Source organism: Ornithodoros turicata, chromosome 8 (assembly GCF_037126465.1).
Source record: "Ornithodoros turicata isolate Travis chromosome 8, ASM3712646v1, whole genome shotgun sequence".
NCBI lineage: Eukaryota > Metazoa > Arthropoda > Arachnida > Ixodida > Argasidae > Ornithodoros > Ornithodoros turicata.
Window position 1 is genome coordinate 38,587,919 of NC_088208.1, and position 18,743 is coordinate 38,606,661.

Sequence of the window (18,743 nt, forward strand, 5' to 3'; positions counted from 1 at the left end):
AGGAGACAAGGACACATATACCGTAATTTAATTGAAAACACATTTCCATATTTTATCAGATTCTTTCGATTGTCAACGTGGACAGCCTGTGATAAGATAGCGTATCTATAGATATGGCAGCCGTCAGTCACTGTCCGAGGCACTGTGGAGAGCATCAGGGAAATAAGTACAGTGAGGTAAACAAAGCAAAGACATTTTAAGAGCGCCACCTCAGTATGTGGGAAAATAAGTGACGAAACCTCTGCTACGAATATATTGTGCCATAGCGACAAGCTCGGAACGCGTAAATAAAGAGAACTGTTCTCCCTTCGCGCGTGCAAGCAATAAAGATGCGACGCTGACGTCTGGAAACTCCTTCGACGCAGTTAAAAGGCAGGAAATATAAACCTTTCCCGGCATTCCTTCGAGATATCGCGAGAACCGCGCAAAACCGGTGCCACGATCACACTATACTTCGCCCCAGGCAGCAAATATACTCGGTATATGGTCTTTACTGTTATAGTTATGGTCTGTTTCGTACCACAACGTGAATTCAACTAAGTATCTCGTCACCATTTAAACCCTACGAGACGTAGCGATAAGAAGTACGAGGCAATACAAGGACATATAAATGCTAGCAACGCGAAGCGTAGATGTGAAATGGAGGAGCGGGATGACGAGCGGGATTTTCTGCCGCTCATCTGCGATTACTCCAACGCCCGTGACGTAACGGGAGCAGCCAATCGGAAAGTGTGATTTCGTCGGGTACTACGCTCACGCGGGAAGGGGTTGTGCTCGTGAGGCCTTTGCAAAAAAAAAAAAAAGAAGAAAAAAAGAAACGCAATGATTAGAAGCTGCACCATGAGTGGCGTTCTTTATTCACAGCCACAGTTGCATCGTGGCGGATAAATCGAGCGATATGACGCGATTATATCGTATGAGTGAACCCTCGTTAATATGACCCTCGATAATCTGACATACGCGCTTTACGACCATACCTCTGGGGAACAATACAGTGAAACTTCTGGAAATCCCCCCGTTAATATGACAATTCCGCATTATGACCAAAATTTTCGGGAACGACCATAGTCATAATAACGAAGGTTCACTGTATACAGTGACACGCGCTTTGAGCAACACGCATGCCAAACTGCAATACGTTGCGCTGAAACACCTCCGCCGCCACCGGCAGTGCTGTCTTGAGGTTTTCCCTGGGTTTCCCGGCAGAGTTTCCAGACGAATATCTGCGCATGCGGTTCCCCTTGATGCCGATCCTGACTGCATACTAACCCCCATGTCCCGCCCCCTCCCTCCCCTCTCCTGTTGTTCTCTCTCCATCTATTCACGTCTATATGGCGCTCAAAACGGCAGTTGCTTCGCAGCTTTTCATGTTTATAAGTGTCTACGTCATAAATGTACTACATTTTGCATTGCTATGACGTTTGCTTTATTACACATGTTATCACAACAACAAATACAGTGATGATGATGAATGCGGGGGTGAGGGGTATCACAACGTAGAGATACCTAGTGCCTATTCGGTATAGGCAGAGTAGGCCTCACGTATTCATAATTCATCAAGGAACCTAAAATGCGAAGTTTGTACAGTCGTCAATGCTTTGGTGTCCAAGTACAACGCCAACATGACTCTCTGTGAATGTGGATCACTTATGAATGATGCGTTCGAAATAACAATGTCCTACGCGTTAAGCCACAAAAATGATTGGCAACATTGTGCAGGAACAACCTACATGGGGCGATATCGCGCCAGGTTTGTAACGTTTCCAGTTTAATTAAAATGGCAATGTCGTGTTGCTTGCAAAGTAAGTCGCGCTGCGTTAGCTCTGAAACTAAGAGCCCTGCGATATTTCTAAAACGCAAGGCGCGTAACGTAAATATATTACGATTAATTTAATTAATTAGATTAATTATTTAGATTACGATTAACGATTACTAGAAATCGATACAAATTATGCCTGAAATGTAAAAGCTAAACTCTAGGAGTGCTGAAAGGAAATGTGATCTAGATGCGGTCTAATCCCACAATACGAAAAAAGCGTGTTCTGGAAGGTGATAGAACCTAGATAAATAATACAATAAATGATAAATATATAAATATAGATACAGCTGGAATATTTCAAGATAACCCGTAGTCTCTGTTGTCTTTAAAGAACCCGTAACGTTATGTTACCTTTTACGTTACGCTTACGTTACGTTTTACATCGTTACAAATCCAGGATCTGTAGTCTACGTATGTAATTGTAACGCGCGTGAAGATTGCTCATGGCGAGCACAGCCAATTCTACTGCAACAGTCGGCGAATTCGACTTGTCGATATGGAGCCGTATTCTTTTTTCTTTTCCTTGTTTTCTTTTTTATCCCGAGCGGAGATTGCATGTTCCCCTGGCGGATCCGGAGCTTGTTTCTCATTGCTTCTCGTCTCAGCTCTTTCTTGCTCCGTCGAGATATTCCGCATTCGGAGGGAACTCCAACAGAGTGCTGCCATCACTTCAGCACCTCTCGCTTAGAGATGCGAAGCCCAGGAAATTTTGGGAGAAAAAAGTTTGTTTCCGGATATTTTCTTCGTCTCCGGAAAAATAGCGCAAAATTTCCAGGCGACAAAATTCAAAAATTAAAATTTTCGTGCCTTTAATGCGTTCCAGCCCGCCAACAGTGCGTTAGGTGCCTCTAATCCGCCAACAACCACCAGCTTAGAGCTCCGTCTGGCTGCTCCAAGCGATCGCCATCGCGTTCACATATTGTCGGGATTCTGGTTGGTTGGAGTGGACGGCTTGTTCCAATTACCTATCGCTAAGTAGACAGCAGTCTCATGGGATGCTCTGCTCTGCCATTATGCCTAGAGGGTGAACACTACTAAAGTTTCTAGCTCATTGTATGATGTGGCTTGGCCCCAATGCTTCGACTCAGCAGTAACCGCGTTTGTTTCCATTTTTTCGAGAAAGAAAAAAACAAAGAAAGGTACGTTTTTTTTTTTTTCGAGCGATTCAAAATTTCGGGAAATTTTGCATCTCTACTCTCGCTCTCTCGGGTACGAGTAACAGCGAGCTTTGGGCCGATTCTGTGAGCTTGTAGGACGAGCGCAATGTTCTGTTCTAGAGCGCGATACTGTTCGGTCGATCTGATAGACGCTCCAGATCGACTAGTCGAATTCGCCAAGCGTAAAAATCTAAAACGATCGAATTAACGATGGCGGCGTGGGAAAAGCTTTATCTGTCGCAGTCTGGATGAAAGATACGCTGGCGACCTTGACCTTGTCATTGACTCCGTTTTCGATCTTTGGGTTATCCTGACTGGGACACTTGTCATTCCCTGTTTCCACCTGCACAAGTTTCAGTGTTATTAGTGGGTGAGACCATATCTGCTCTACGTTACTAGTCGTAAACTTCCATTTGGGATTATTGATGAGGGGAAGACGAACTTACGTAATCTCTGCCGACGTCAATCCTGATGGCCTTCTTCACGGATTCAGGCAGGTACCAGAAGAGCTTGTCAATCACCGGACAGATAAGCTTGGGGTTCATTTTCTCGGGTTTGTTGAAACCTGTTGGGATTATAAACCAGCATTAACGTCACCAGTACGTAAACACTTTCTTATAGAAATATCCTTCTACTGTTCATTTAGAGACCGGGCACACGAGTCACATTCCCATAGATCCTTGTTACCATTATGAGCTTCCGAGACCTCATATATAAATTGATTGCTCGATACTCAGGGAACAAAATTAAAACGTTGTTCGGAACTATATCTCTAAGGAGGTGATGACAGTGTAGGTTCTTACCTGTGAAAAAACTAACTGGAACTGCAACGATGAACACAATGAGAAAGGCAATAAGGGTGTTCCACATGTAAGACAGCTCGTACACTGCCACGTCTCCAGCCCTTCGAGAAAGAGAAGAAAGTACAATCTTACTACACTTCAATTAGCCGTAAAATGGATGCCATCTAAAGGGCTTGCGACAGGTCATCCCACGTAATCCCAGATAAAGGCAAAACTGTTTTTTTTTTTTTCCTGCGGCAGTGTGAACCTGCATTGAAAGTTTCACAGCGAGAAGGGTAATAGAAGTGGCGGAAACGGGCACCGCGAATACCGAAACTGATGCCAGTCTGACATCACAGCCATCGCCGCCGCCAATGAGGCAGCGCACGAGAAGTCACGTGCTTAAGGCTGCCAATGGGAAAGGACGCAACTCTGAGCTCTGTGACGTCTGCGCTTTGCTCGCGAGTGTGTTCAGGGGCTTGTATCTCGCTAAGTAGGTCACGTAGAAGAATAATTCTTTTTTCCTCGGTATTCTGGCGTGCAGGACAATGCGCCCGTTATGTAATAAACCATGTCCGAACACCTGTGGTACCGTAAGCTTCCTCGGAACCCAATACCCATTACCCAATTTACGAAGGGGTCTCGCACTGATCCTATAACGTTATATGCACATTCTCTGCTTACGATGTCCTGGCAAATTCCCATGATGTCCTAACGGCCGGTGTACACTGTCACAAGATTGTGTGTTGCCCCTTAACAACCGCATAATACGCCATAGCTACCGTTACTAAAATGTGTTTTCTCCAGGGCCCTTTCTCGTGGCCTTGATAAAATACCACCTATTACTTACTTCCAACCGCGCGGTTCCGTTGAGATAGGATGATACTCCGTGGCGTTGGTCGCGTTCATGTAGAGATCTTTGCATCCTTCAGCCGAAACCGGAGCAAAATCAATGGGCGTCTCTTGTATGATGGGGCCGAGGTTAAGCCATAGGGCAATCGCTACAGACACCAACAATCCAGCCATTGCACCCTACAAGAGGCGTGCAAAGGGATATATGTAAATATGCGCTCTCATTGGTCTGCATAGAAAGAATAAACGGGTCGGAAGGACAGAATGGAAGGTTTGGAAAGTCACGCTAAGACCCGGAGGTGATCCAGGATCAAATTTTTTGACAGACTAATCTTCTAGCAGACTCTCGCGTCAAATGTCGACACAGTTCTCTCCGAGAGACTGCCGTGGACGTACTCTAACCGCTGCCTTTCACACTTATTTCCGCTGTCCATGTCTGCACATAGCTCGTGGCAACAGTTGCATTGCGATGCTGGCACAGACGTAACTAATTTTGGCTTGTGCATTCTCTACGGGACGCCTCACAAAACCTGTCCCGAATCCGTGAAGAAGGTCATCAGGATTGTCGTCGGCAAAGATTACGTAAGTTCGTCTTCCCCTCATAAATAATCCCAAATGGAAGGCCACGAATAGTAACGTAGAGCAGATATGGTCTCACCCAGTAATAACACTGAAACTTGTGCAGGTGGAACATTTTGTGCATTCTCTACGTAGTGGGGACCGTGTCCTTATCAGAGCAGTGCTTGTCTTCATTGTTTTGCTCGTGACAGTTTGCTGTGATGCTTCTACTGGACATATTATGTTACGCCTGCACCGTCGAAACATTCCTCAGAAGGATTCGTATCGATATCGTTGCGGATATCGGGACGGTAGTTTTTTTTCTTTTTCTTGGCACATTCTCTGACTTGTAAGTTATCGACGCTATGTTTCATTCATTCTTGCATTCGTAATTATTGTCTTTTCTTAAACGTAAGTTACACATCTTCTAGGCGAACTCACTTTGCCATTGGCGTGAGGCAGGAATATTCCCAAAGTGTAAAGGCCGAGTAAGGGTCCACCCAGGCCGCTGTTGATGGAGAATGTAGCCTGCGAATAAGTGTATTATCATGTATCGCTGAATGGGTCACACGCCCGCTACAATAACAGGTACAGTGAACCCCCGTTAATATGACCCCCGATAATCTGACATACGCGCTTTACGACCATACGCCTGGGGAACAATGCAGTAAAACCTCTTCAAATCCCCCCCTCCCCCGTTAATATGACAGTTCCGCATTATGACCAAAATTTTCGGGAACGACCATGGTCATGATAACCAGGGTTCACTGTACATGTCATTTCACGTCAAGAGTCATAAAATTCATGAAGGGCATTAAAAGGGTTATGACACTTCGCGCAGAGTTATGTATTTGTATTGTCATTTGTATTGTATTTTAATTACGTGTATTGTAGTTTAAAACTCCCAGCACGAAATTATCCCGAGCCATTTCCCGCGTTCCCTCCTATATACCGGGTGATTATATACCGATATATACCGATTCCTTTAACGCAAAACATGCGAAAACGGCTACAAAGGCACGAGGGAACATTGTAACGTCTTGTGGTTAGTTCTATCCAAAACCTGCTTTTTGTCTGCTAGACTAAACTTTTTACTCCTGCTTTTATTTTTATCTCATTTTCCAGCGCTTATGTGAGCCGAAGGACATGGGACTAAATGTTTTCTTGGTGTCCTGTCGAGCGTGTATATAAAAACGTCCGTACCTGACCGGGAAATGTTTACCAGGAACGTATAAGTATCCACTTTATGTGTACGTCCCTACCTGTTATCTTGGTACTATTGCGCATTGCACCCACCTGAAGCACGTTGCCCATTTGCTGCGCGACGGCAACGAGTGCGATAGTCAGAAGTCCGAAGAAAGCACCTGTGTCAAAATGAGAGGAAGTATGAAAATCGTGCCTGCGGGGCGTAATAGTACATCATGCTCGACCGGTAAGAAAGTTATGCACTATAGTTACAAGGCATCTACATCGCTCTTCAATAACCGACTATACAATATACGGCTGGCATTTATGGTGGTCAATACAAAGTGAAATATAGCGCCACCTTGCGATCCTCAACCGAGGTGTGTATCATAGTTATGACTCCCCCTGGTTGTTGGATGGAGGACGTCATGATCTTCATTCAGCTTCAATAGATCGTCGCCAAGGCAAGCGATCGGTGTATACGTGCCAGTGCTAGTAGCAGTGCATTCTGTCGGACAGAGTGCGAAACTTTTTTGGTTCCCTTGATGGCTATAGACTGGGATGTGGTAGGTTGAAATCCTAGCACGGGATGTGCTGTCTGAAGTTAGGTGTTACTCAGCGGCTCCACAGGAAGCCATCTCTACACATAACGCTATTGCCTAAGTGGATTTTGCCATCCACTTCACGGAGCATGCGCACTTCCCTTTTTTTTAAAATTTAGAACGCTTTGCTACGAGAGAAATGTTCAGAAACAAAGACGGTCACGTGCCGAGGACATTGATGATCCGAGCGCCGTTTTTGTCCGAAATGCCTGGCTTCAGGACTGCAACAATGTCGATGTAGAATACGGATGCCAGAGAATTCACAGCTGAAGATATGGAACTGCAACGAGAGAAAACTTTTTAGTCTAAATGGGACTAAATATAGTGTCTTCGTCCTAATACCTGAGAGAAGCGGCAAATATGCCAGCGACGAACGTGCCTGGTACACCGCGAATGTGACCCAGTGTGTCCATAACGAAATACGGCAGCATCTGAGGAAGAGCAAGCCACAGTTCAATAAGTATACAAGGTGCACTTCTTACTCTTTTTTTATTTTCTTTATGAATGATTGTCATATTTAGTCAGGACGTTCACTTACATGGTCCGCTGTTTCAATGTGTCTCGTGTGCACCGGATCGCATGTGGCGTATCGTGCATGAGCCAGCAGTCCTCCCAGGCAACTCAAGATCAGGATGAGGAAAAGGTACGGCAGGTTCATCCACACCACCCTGTAACACAGCGCATTGTAACACCGCGTGCAGTGCAGGGGCAGTGAAATCGTAGGAGGTAAGTATGGTGCGGGACAGAACGCGTGCGTTTCACGCGTGAACTACGTGCGTCACACGCTAACAGCGCTACACACGCTAGCCACACTAGCCACGCTAAAGTCACACGCTAGCAGCGAGCTTGCAGACACATGCCTAGGTAACCGGGTCACCTGTCTGCAAGACTGTACGGTACCATTCACTGCTAGCGTGTTAGTCCGAGGAAGGAACGCGCCGGAGCGTGTTCCGTAAACTTTTGTCCAGCGCTGTACCAGGAGGTGGCCGTGTCACGCGGAAAATCGAATGTCATTTCCAGCGAATGACATTCACACTCAACGTCATCCGTTTGTTGCTGTGCGGGAAATTGTGACATTATAAGAAAAGGACATGCGCGTGCCGAATGAGTTCCTGAAACTCAGTGAAGTAGAGCTGTAGGGTATTGATATAATTAAATAAGACATGGGCTCGAAAATAGAGACTTACCATTGAGCCTTGGCGAGCGAGTCTACCGTGAAGTAACGTAGAACTAACATCTGATTGGTGGAATAACTGGCAGCGGCTGTGAAGTATGCACCAATAATCAGTCCCCAAATGGTGTGACGTTCAGTGGGGTCCAGCCTGAAACTGCGGATGAAACAAGCTGTCACCATATGTAGATAGGATAAGTACGAAGTACTGTGCTTCCTTTCTGCTTCAGGCTACTTAAATGTTTCACTATGCAAGGCGCACATTACTGGTTAAGCAGGCGTAGTACGCCATACTCTGCAGTTGCGCAGGAACATTGGATTGGGGAGTCAAAATGGTGGACATTCTTGGAGACGTCGTCTGCGGTGTCGTCTGCCAGATGGCGTACTCCATCTGCCTACGAGCGTCAGGGACAAGGAAGCAAAACTTTGCTTTTCGCGAGATGACGTTGCTTTTTCGCGATGATTTCAAACGTTTCTCTCTGTAAATCTGCTCATGAATGGTTACAAAGCTTCCGATTTATGCAGCAGCGACCCGCAGAGGACAAGTTTGTGCCAAGCTTCGCTCCCCTAATCGGACTGAAGAGTGCGATTTGGGTCACAGAGCTGTAACACGTAAGTCTAAAGTCATTCTTACTTGTTAAACTCTATCCTTTTTCCTTCTTGGGCAATCTTCCAAACTTTTGAGAATCCTCCCATTTCGTTGAATCCGAAGGCGATAACGACTGTCATGGCGATGAACATGACCACTGCTTGAAATGTGTCCGTGTAGACCACAGCTTTAATGCCGCCCTGCGGACAGTAACTGTTCAGTAACAACACATAAAAACGAAAACACACACAAAAGTATGACTAAGCCGAATAAGGTAGTTGACAATAACAGCTGAGTAATAGTACATCACAACTAAACTGAATATTAGTAATTTTTCTTATGCCCTTTGTTAGAGAGGGAGGTGGAACATCACAGGAACTCTTGCATTGCTCCGCTGAAACTCTTGCAAGCGGTTTGTTAGCACATCTTGAATCACAGCCATTAAAACACAAGATCAAGAAGAAGGACAACGCACGTATATTTTCTATCTTATTTTTTTGTGTTCTGGTGGCCGTTATCGAAGATCCCCATTTTCACACATTGCCCAGACGACTTTATTAGCTACGAAGTGGGTAACATGACCTTGAGGGAGACAGTGGAGACAAAAACTTGAACTACTAAGAAACGTTTTAGCACTTCGAACTAAAAACGCAAAGCGAAGAACGTTTTAACGTGAGCTGAAATATCCGTCCGCGGAGGACGGACGTGTCTTATCTTGCGTATGCCACGAAGTCCCCGAGGTCCTTAGATGAGGTAACTTCGCGAATAATCCTGATGGTTACCGTGGTACAGGGTGCATCCAACTGAACACTACTGAGGGACGCTCGCATGTTTTCTGTGGTGGGTATATAGTTCTCTTGGACTACCCAAATCCCAGAGCAAGAGGGTTAATTAGCACACCCCTCCCTCTCCTGTGCCGCCACCATCTCTCCCCTCCTTCTTTCACCCTCCCCTCTTCTATATCTCCTGGGTGCACCGAGCCGCCACGCCACAGCAGGCTGACCGCACCTTCCTCCTACATCACCCCACCCAGCACCACGGTACCACCCACTACCCGGAGTCCTCGGCTCGGTTTGAGCACGCAAACGTTGACCGCAGTAAGCGGATTCTTCGGATCGTTGTTTGTCCGAAGTAAGGGTGGCTCGGGAGCTGAGGCGTGTCCCTCTATACTGTCCCATGTGGCAAGTGTAGGTGGATACCAGCCTTTCTGGTACACTTGGATTCGATAAGAGGCAGTTCCAGGAAGGAGTAGAATGAAACAATAGCGGCCTACAAGGTTAACCGTCATTGATTCCCCCGAACTCTGTCATTGTTCGCTCATTTGGCAATCAATGCGATGAACCTGAACAGCCTACGTTGATGCCGGGAATCATTTCCTGCCTTCCTCCACGTTTGTAGTGATAAGGACGATTTAGTGTGCGGTGAAGTGTGACGTGCGTGGCAGAAGGGTAAACATGCTTGATATGCATGCTTGATATGCATGCTTATAGGCATGCTTAATGTGGTGATAATGTGACACCGGATGCAGAGCTGTTTTGATGAAGAGCAAGGCCCGTGCCCCTCTACGGCTGTTAACGACTGGTCTATGTGCGTCTAGTGCCTCTACGTCTGCATAATACACCCCACGTGATGTAACATGGCTTACGAATACAGAGTGCTACGTAAGTGAACCGTAGTCGGATGGTAGCTGACTTTCGGTGGTCCCATGCGAGCGCATCCTTGAATGGGCAAAGTTAATCTAACGACGAAAACTAAGTAGATTCCCTTCAGTTAAGAATACACAAGGTGATCTACTTACGATGCTTGTGTAGACTGTGCACACCAAACCAATGGCTGCAACGGCCGACCACAGGGTCATACCGGTCACTGAAATAGACGAAAGGGAAAGGAACTGCTTAAGTGACATCACTTATATTTTTTTTGTCAGTGGGCGAGATTGGTTTATAATAAGGAATAAAATATAGCATTTTTTTAGACTGGTGTGGCAATTTAACAGGTACCTGGCAGGTATCTATAGATACCTGCTACGTTATCTTTGTCTACCAGTTCCGCTGGCTGAGCGGTCTCCCTGTTGATGCGACGGGGAGTAAAGCGATATATTGCGCGTAATTTGCTTTGCAAATATCGGTCCAATGTAGGAGCCGAACTGCAATGAGTTACGATGTAATGCTGCAGAGGATAACGCGCTGTGGGGTTTGGCGTGAAGAAAAGAAATATCCACTAACCCGAATTAGAGGATAGCTTTTTTTTATTCAAACCGATCTTATTTGTCTCTTCTTCGTTATGTATGCGGGTTTAGCATATGATGCATAGTAACGGCTCATGAGTGCTAAACTACGTTATATAATCCGTGCACTTCAGCGTGTACAGTCCTCTTGCAAACAGAATCGGTACGTTTCAGCGTGACAAGTTCACAATCAAACTCAAAGACGGTTGTCGTGCCGTTGCCGGTGGCAGGCACCTGGAGTTAATGACGGATCGAGCGCTATGGAGTTTAATGATCAAGAAGCAGTCACACGAAAAATGTGGGGACGACGACAGGCCTAACTGTGATTTACTGCAACGCGTAAACGACGGCCACCAACATGGCAAGTCCGAGAACGACCATTCGTTCATGTCTGTATATAGGCGCACGCCACGAAGAAGCAAGACGTCGTTCTCCCTCCTTGGCAGCCTCGCTTGCAGGATGTAATATAACATTGCATTCCCATATGTCCGCAGCTGCCTCCTGATAACCTCACCTAGCAAACACGCCCGGGTCTATACTCTACTCGGCACTCCTCGTCTCGCAGTCGCGCGATCTGAAGCTATGGGATGCCGGCAGGGAGCCGCGCGCGGACGGCCCTCGAGCGACCCTCCGCACGCGGAGCTATTCATGGGAGGAGGGGTGGAGTGACGTTGAATACCCCGCCATAGACGCTTCTGCCCCGACGGTTCCCGTGGCGCTGTCTATCATCCGAGCTGAGTTTTCGGTGCAGACCACGGGAATTTCCGAAGCGGTATCGCAATAATGCTATCCAGTCGAAAAACAGCGTATGTCTCGTTGCAGCAGTCGAACTATGACGTGAATGGAGCAAGGTGTACGATACTTCCGCTTTCGGAACACATTCGAACTGTCTGAAGACTCTTACCTTGTGACAAAGCCACAGCTGGAGCATAAAGCGCGATAGCCACGTAGATCGTCTAAAAGATAAGAGCATATATATAATCGTTAGGAAAGAACACGTCGATGGCAAAGTCGTTTCAGTTTCTTCGTTTCCAATGCGTTGTAAGGAAACGTATTTCTACGAAGGCAAGCGGAATTAGAGAAAAGATGGCTTACCATTTGAATGGTGTAGATGACAACAGCCACCATGCGAACAGGGCGGTTGAACCGAAGTTCCAAGTACTGCAAAAAAAAATCCAAGCACATTGATTATGGATGCACGGGAATTTTTAAATGCATGCCGCTCAGTGGTGTCACTAGGGAATGCGCCACCCGTGCGGGAGCTCTTTGCGTCACCTTTCCAATATGGTGGACTCCTTTCCATACCAGGCGATACGCGATGAATAACAATATCATACGACACCCAGAAAAAAAAAACTTCACTTGATCGCAGAGTGCTCTTCATGTTGTTTTTTGGCGTCACCGCGCGACAGAGTGGTAGAGGAATCGGTGGTATCGGTGTGGCGCGTGACCCCCTTCCATCACGTCACCAAGCGCGGACCGCACCCCTCGCACTCCCTTATGACACCCCTGATACCACTTCTTTGTTTGTTACAAAGAATTCCTTAATAACTCTGGAGAAGAGTAACCTCCGTGACAGGGAACTGAATGAAGAGCATAAGGGTAAGCGCACCTCGTAAGCAGTGATGAGATCCAAGTTGTAGTAGATTGGCAAGTAGAGGTACGCCGTGACAGGTATGGTGATGCAGTAGGAGAGGATGACCATAAAGTACATTGTTCCATGCTGGTATACCTCGGCCGTATTGCCCAGAATGTAAGCTGCTGAGATGAAGCTGGCCACCAACGACGTTCCGACGGGCCAAACGGGAAGGGCTTTGCTTCCTGTGAGCAGCTGTCTTATCGTGTTCTGTGCTCCACCGTAGAAGGCACAGAACAGTCCGATGGCCCCTGACACGACCAGCATGCAGATGAAAACTGAGTAGTCATAGTAGGTGAAGCGCGTGAGCAGTTCTTCTGAAGTCGGGAGTGTGACGTTCATGTTTGTTACTCTGCGGAAAAGACAGGCATCTTTTGTAAGGAAGGGATGTAAAACAATTTTGACACTGAAATGTTGTGCCGAAACTATGTTCAAGGACGGAGCGTCGTCAGTTCTAGTGAACTTGACAGCGAGTTTAGTTGTTCTTCATGTCATTTCTTGTTATGCAGCAACGAAGAGATGGATCTCTTAATACTTGTCAATCGACAAATTACCTTCTCCCTGTAGTTTGCCGTGCATGCTGAGAACGGCCGTTCTGAAATGACCGCATGAATGAAAGCTGTATTTCTTCTTTTTTTTTAATACAACTTCCAGGGATGGTCTAGTCGAGATAACTCCCTTCTACTGATTGAATAGGTGCAGAGCGCTAGCGGACTATACCTACAGCCAAGGAAGTTGGATTAGTGTCCGTAGGAAACGACTTCCCGTACAGAACAGTTTTGTCCACCGTGCGTGGTGAGGAACAAAAAGAAATAAAAAAAACTTAAATCCGATCGTTTACATACGCATGAACGGTGGTATCGGACGTTGGATCTCTCTATATATTTACCAAATGTAATTCAATGGGATGCCGTATAACGTCGTTGAAAATTAGGAAAAAGGCTACGAGGCCTGCAGAACAGAACTTTCTCACCTCGACAAGTCGGTACTGTACGTGGAACGATGTCCTGGGTGCCCTCGAAGTGACGTGAGGCTTCCAGTGCCCAGGTCCTTATACTGGAACCACGAGGTGGTGGTGGTGGTTTATCTTTCTCACCGGCTGTCGCTGGTAGAGACCAGAGGAGGGCAGGGAAATTTCCATACATGCGCCAACAATTACGCGGTGCCTGCGTTCATTAGCGGAGAGAGAGTGTGAAGGGGAACCTTGTGTCGTCATCGACGTTGTCGTGCAATGTGTGATGACACAATGTTTACATGCGTCACTTTCACAATGTGAATAACGTCACGAGTGAAGGTTGTCTGGATGGGGGCAGTCAGCGTGGAGGGCTGTTATCCCACCAATGTCGTGGACCGGCGTAAACTTTAACATGGTTGCCGCACCGAAGCGGGCCTTACAGCAGCTGTAGTCACGGCACGGAAACTTCGTGCTGATAACCTTCTTGAGACAACGAGCTACGATGTCTTGGTAGAAGACAGCTTACACATCGCCGTTGTCTTTTGACAACATCGAGTTCATAATTGAGTCAGGTAGTGCATATTCAAATTCACTGATCACATCAGCGTATGATACGTAATACAGATAGGTCATACCTGGGCTCCCACAGTGCAGCGTCCTGGGGGCCCTACCTTCGTAAATCCTGCGTTGCGGTGACTATACCGTGTCTAGTGCTAAAGAGTGACCAGTTCGACATCGATGTTGGGGGTGGGGGGGGGGAGAATTTATTGGCAGAAAAATATAAGAAAAAAAGAAAGTGGAAAGGTCAGCCATGCAGCACGCCGGATTGCTATTCCCCAAAAAAGGACAAAAACACGAGAAAAAGAAATAACAAAAAGACAAATAGTTTTCTACACGTAAGTTTCATTGTTCTGTAAGTACTTCTATCGTCTATGGCTTGGGTTAGGCCTTCATTTCTGATTCAATGCTAGCGCCGCATCTGTGACTAGACGCGGCGTACGCGCGAGAAGGGAGTGGGGTAGGGAGGAGGGTAGACAAGAGAGTTGGCATGTGTCTCTTGGGACGGCATCAGGGGGAACTGTGCCGATATTCGACTGGAAAGTCTGTCGAGATATCAAAGGAAAGCTTCGGAGAGCAGAGCCGGTTGCAGGATTCGATCCTATTAGGCGGTGTGAGCTGCATTTCGACGCTTGTGTATAACCCCTTATTTTTCACGTTTGCTTGCCTTCACCACAACAAAAACAACTTAGCTAACATTAGCAACGACGATTCAACTTGTAGACCTGCACGGACTCTCATATACGCACATCTAAATCTAGCATTCTAATGTTAGGTCAGTGACTGAAACCGACAGGCATATGTAATTCGTTAGACTATATAGGACATATCTTTATTCTCAGTCTCCCGCACGAAAATTACGCTGTATTCTCAAACATGCTCTCGCAGCAAATGGTCAATTGATATGCAATCACTGCGTTAGCAATTGTCGGCCTTGAATACAGTATTTCCAGTACAATCGAAGGCAGTGGCAAAATCTGGGTTACTCAACACTGTAACCAGGCAGTACTTTTTGAATATCAGTCGAGTGCTCGGACTGTCGCTTGCGCATGCCAGCATGCAGAAGCGAACGAAGAGGTAACGCTGGGCTTCCTTCCAAATGTCCCCGGTTGTCGACTCCCCCAAGCTGAGCAGGACGCGCCTGAGCCCTTCGTAGACGATTCGGAACCCGTAGTACCGCAGGACGACTTCGTTCTCCCACAGGTCCCCTCCATCTTCGAAGCGTACACCCTGTGCTACCGCAACTTCCTTGACGCATTTCAGTGACTCGTGAAGCGCCTTTGTGGACTTGCTGGACTTAAATGACGACGCCAAAGAACGCACCATCTCCTTCGCGACCAGAGCGCCAATGGTGGCCATATTGATGTAAAGCGGAATCTCATTCATCTCTTCGAAGTACAATAGAGGAGGAATCTGATATGCTGTGGGTACCATCACGTATCTCCTGGTACCAGTCTCTGTACTCGATTCTATTTTGTAATACGCTATATGTGGATTTACTTGGATCAAACTGGCCTTGACCAGAATCTCGAGGGAAAAGGCCCGACGCAGCATGATACTTTCCTTCTGTCCGGCTTCAACAAAAACCTCGAACGGGTGGTTTCCTTGAAGATTCCAAGTCGTGTAATCGCTGTATTCGGTTATGCGTGCAGCACGCGAGCTGTCGAAAGTGACCGACTGCGTTTTTCGGAGGAATGCCTTACCCCTTTCTCGGTCGAGGGACGTAAAATTTTCGAAAACGGTTTCTTCCAGAACCATGTCCCTGACTCTTGTCGCAAGTTTTCGGGCTGCTGTTCCGCGCCTTGGATCGCCTATCAGTCGGGCTATGAGTAACGGCCACGTGTTAGTAAACGCAATCCTTGTTGCACGCAAGCACGTGTACGGAACGATCGCCGGGCTGCTCTGGGCTACGTCTTTGAACGCAGTGCACCTGAGAAGACTAGTCGCTATGTTCAGCATGTGGTATGCTTCGCGGACACCGGCACTTTGATTGACGAGCAGTGCATTCACAGCTCTCAGAGTTTGCACTCCCGAGAATCTGGCTGTGCTGCTGAGGCCGACTTGAAATTCAGGTGGGGCGTACTTGTTGATGACCTCTACGAAGTCTTTCATCCCCTCGGGTGATAAAAATCCCGTTACCTCGCCGAACGTTGCGTAAGTCACAGACGGTGTCGCACCGAGGAGCTGGGCAATATCAGAGTCTGCCCGTAATAACTTGTCCGGGTCGATGTCAGAGTTAACACGAGGATGCTCCAAGAATTCCGACGTCATGTTCTTCATTACAGTGCCAATCATGTTCTCAAATGACGTACCGCCTGTTAAGGAAGTGGGTACGACGTCGGTCATCTTTGAACGAATAGTATCACCATATTCGATTTCCACATATCTGAAGTTTCCTATGCGGCGAAATTGAACTACGAACACGGAGTGTATGTTACGCGACAAAGATGATTCCACAAGGAATGGTAGTAGCCTTTGCTTGCGATCGATAATCATGTCCAGCTTCAGTAAGTCTATGACTTTTCCAACGGCGTCCGTGAAGGTACCCTTGTCTTTGGTCATGTAGTCCACACATACTCCAAACAATTTCGTCATGGCATGCAGTCCGAATTTGTCTGGCTGCCTAGTCTCGGGAGACTCCAAGGCCGACACGAGGGTATGGTGGTAAATATCTATTACATCTTGTATAAATCCCGTTGTGCTGTTGTGCGACTGTCGTGTCCACTTACGGCAGACATATCCGTGAAAGTCGTTGCATGGATCAGTGTTCTTGTCCAGGAGGTCATCTATTTCACCCTGGACCCGTTTGCACACGGTCGTCTTGCATTCCATAGTCTTTAGCCGTTGTTGTGTCTTGTAATGCTTGTAGACCAAGAGTGAGGTAAGGGCGATGACAACGATGAGGAGGATGACCAGGATGGCGGCTGTTAACATTAGGCTGGTCGACTTTCGAGCACTCTTCGGTAAGTCTAGAAGAAAACAATTTTGTTAAATTGTATATTGATATAAATATTTGTTGTCGGATATTAATATTCCGGGATGTACATGTAGTTCGATTGGCGGGCTTATGGCTTTTTTAACAAAGATATAAACACACACACGAGAATTATTTTACCAGAAAAGTATGCATTTTATCGCTGCTTTCTTCAAGGTAATCAACCTTGTTTACTAAGGACGCAAGGCGGCAAAATCTAAGGCAGTCACCTCCCACGGCATGCAGGAGGAGGAGGGGGGCAGGAAAGGCCTCGGCCCCTGAACCACCCCATCTGTGCTTACCTGGCCTGGACTTATCCCGCTGAGGTACGCTAACCTAAACTTAATATATGTCTAATAGAGTTAAGGCAGTGTTTCTCCTGCTGCAGAAATTTTTCAGGTGGTGTTATTCAAATGCATATAAAAATACTCTAGAACACTGTTTTACAATTGTCACGTTTTTAGATTCGATTTATAACCTTTCACTTCCACGTATTCTACTAATCTTTGAAATCCATCAGCCCGTCAACGGAACAGCACCCCCGAATTGCTGAAACGAAGGAATCAACTATACTGGCATGGCGACAAAATGAAACTTACTTCGCGAGCCGGATGTCTTTGTTTCTTTGTGCTTGTGATGCGTTTGCATGTCTGGTTTTTTCGTAATGTCTTGTGGGGGTCCTTGCGGAGGGTTTGTATTTGGATGTTCCAGATTCAAGAGGTCAATTTGTTCCGAAAGGACCCTCAAGGGCGAAGGCAATTCAAGCTCCGGTATAGGTTGGACTGATGGTTCATCTCCCTTATTAGGTGGTTCATCTCCCTTATTAGGTGGCTCATCTCCCTTATTAGGTGGTTCATCTCCCTTATTAGGTGGTTCAGGTTGCACTTGTGAGGGCCCCTTGCTCTGTGGAGGTAGAGTTGTCTTCTTGTTCTTTGTGCTCTCCGTGGTCCTTCTGCGAGGTTTTTCCTCCCTAGCAGACTTCTTGCTGCCATGCGGCGACAGGTTGTCCTTCGAGCCCTTCGTTTCTTTGTGTCCAGCTGAAGCCTTGTTTCCTAACCCGTGCTTGGCGATTGGCGAAAGTTCAGATCCGTGTTCGTGGCGACGGGACGAAGCGGCGGATTTGTTCCGATGCGACTTCTTCGGTGCATCAGGATCCACGACTTTCTTGTCATCCATGTTCTAGACGGTAACAGAAGGTATTCCGGAATGAATCTTCTTCTTCGTCCCACGGAGAATGACTCGCTCGTGCTTGTGACAGCGCGTCTCTTCTCTTCTTCTTTTGCCTCGCTAGTTGCCGAATCACAACGCCAAAGAAGCACAGAAAGTCATCGAGCACTTCCACAGGCTCTCTCAGGGCTGACGGGACAGAAAAGTGACAGGGTGACTAGTGAATCGCAGCGCCCTCTGTTTTGTCTGGGACGTTTTGCTCAGACACTGGGTGTATTCCGTTTATTTTCCAACGATATATTTTTCGTTGTGGATTCTAGAGCGATTGCTTTTTGGGCGGGCATTTTTATGCGGTTGATTCCTTATTGGGGAATTTTACGCGGTTTATTGTGAAACAATGTTTTTGCAAGAGTTTTTCTTAAAGAATTTAGTCTGAAAGATTTATTAGTGTAACCCCCACAGACAGTCTATGGCAAATATCAGTGCACTTGTCCATGAATACGACCCAAGG

The 18,743-nt window shown here is 46.8% G+C and overlaps 2 protein-coding genes across 2 annotated transcripts; both read right to left on the reverse strand.

Moving 5' to 3' along the window:
* Positions 1-1,408: 1,408 nt before the first annotated feature.
* Positions 1,409-13,722, reverse strand: LOC135367606 (putative sodium-dependent multivitamin transporter). Its single transcript, XM_064600896.1, has 16 exons — positions 13,552-13,722; positions 12,555-12,930; positions 12,038-12,103; positions 11,847-11,898; positions 10,514-10,581; positions 8,761-8,915; positions 8,143-8,283; positions 7,494-7,623; positions 7,298-7,386; positions 7,123-7,235; positions 6,465-6,532; positions 5,610-5,696; positions 4,609-4,790; positions 3,780-3,880; positions 3,423-3,541; positions 1,409-3,319 (listed from the first exon to the last, which is right to left on the reverse strand). Exons 2-16 carry the CDS (start codon positions 12,918-12,920, stop codon positions 3,167-3,169), a joined length of 1,890 nt encoding a protein of 629 aa, XP_064456966.1. The 5' UTR covers positions 12,921-12,930; positions 13,552-13,722; the 3' UTR covers positions 1,409-3,166.
* Positions 13,723-14,900: 1,178 nt separating this feature from the next.
* LOC135366265 (uncharacterized) lies at positions 14,901-18,405 on the reverse strand. The gene is made up of 2 exons (XM_064598941.1): positions 17,665-18,405; positions 14,901-17,060 (listed from the first exon to the last, which is right to left on the reverse strand). The coding sequence occupies exons 1-2, from the start codon at positions 18,239-18,241 to the stop codon at positions 15,010-15,012; spliced, it is 2,628 nt and encodes an 875-aa protein (XP_064455011.1). The 5' UTR covers positions 18,242-18,405; the 3' UTR covers positions 14,901-15,009.
* Between the last annotated feature and the right edge of the window lie 338 nt (positions 18,406-18,743).

Coding starts and splice junctions, on each gene's coding strand:
- LOC135366265 (XM_064598941.1), bottom strand. CDS start 18,241: ATGGATGACAAGAAAGTCGTGGATCCTGATGCACCGAAGAAGTCGCAT. Junction 17,061..17,664: donor AAAGACATCCGGCTCGCGAA/GTAAGTTTCATT, acceptor GTTTTCTTCTAG/ACTTACCGAAGAGTGCTCGA.
- LOC135367606 (XM_064600896.1), bottom strand. CDS start 12,920: ATGAACGTCACACTCCCGACTTCAGAAGAACTGCTCACGCGCTTCACC. Junction 8,916..10,513: donor GCACAGTCTACACAAGCATC/GTAAGTAGATCA, acceptor TACTGTCCGCAG/GGCGGCATTAAAGCTGTGGT. Junction 3,320..3,422: donor TTGACGTCGGCAGAGATTAC/GTAAGTTCGTCT, acceptor AAACTTGTGCAG/GTGGAAACAGGGAATGACAA.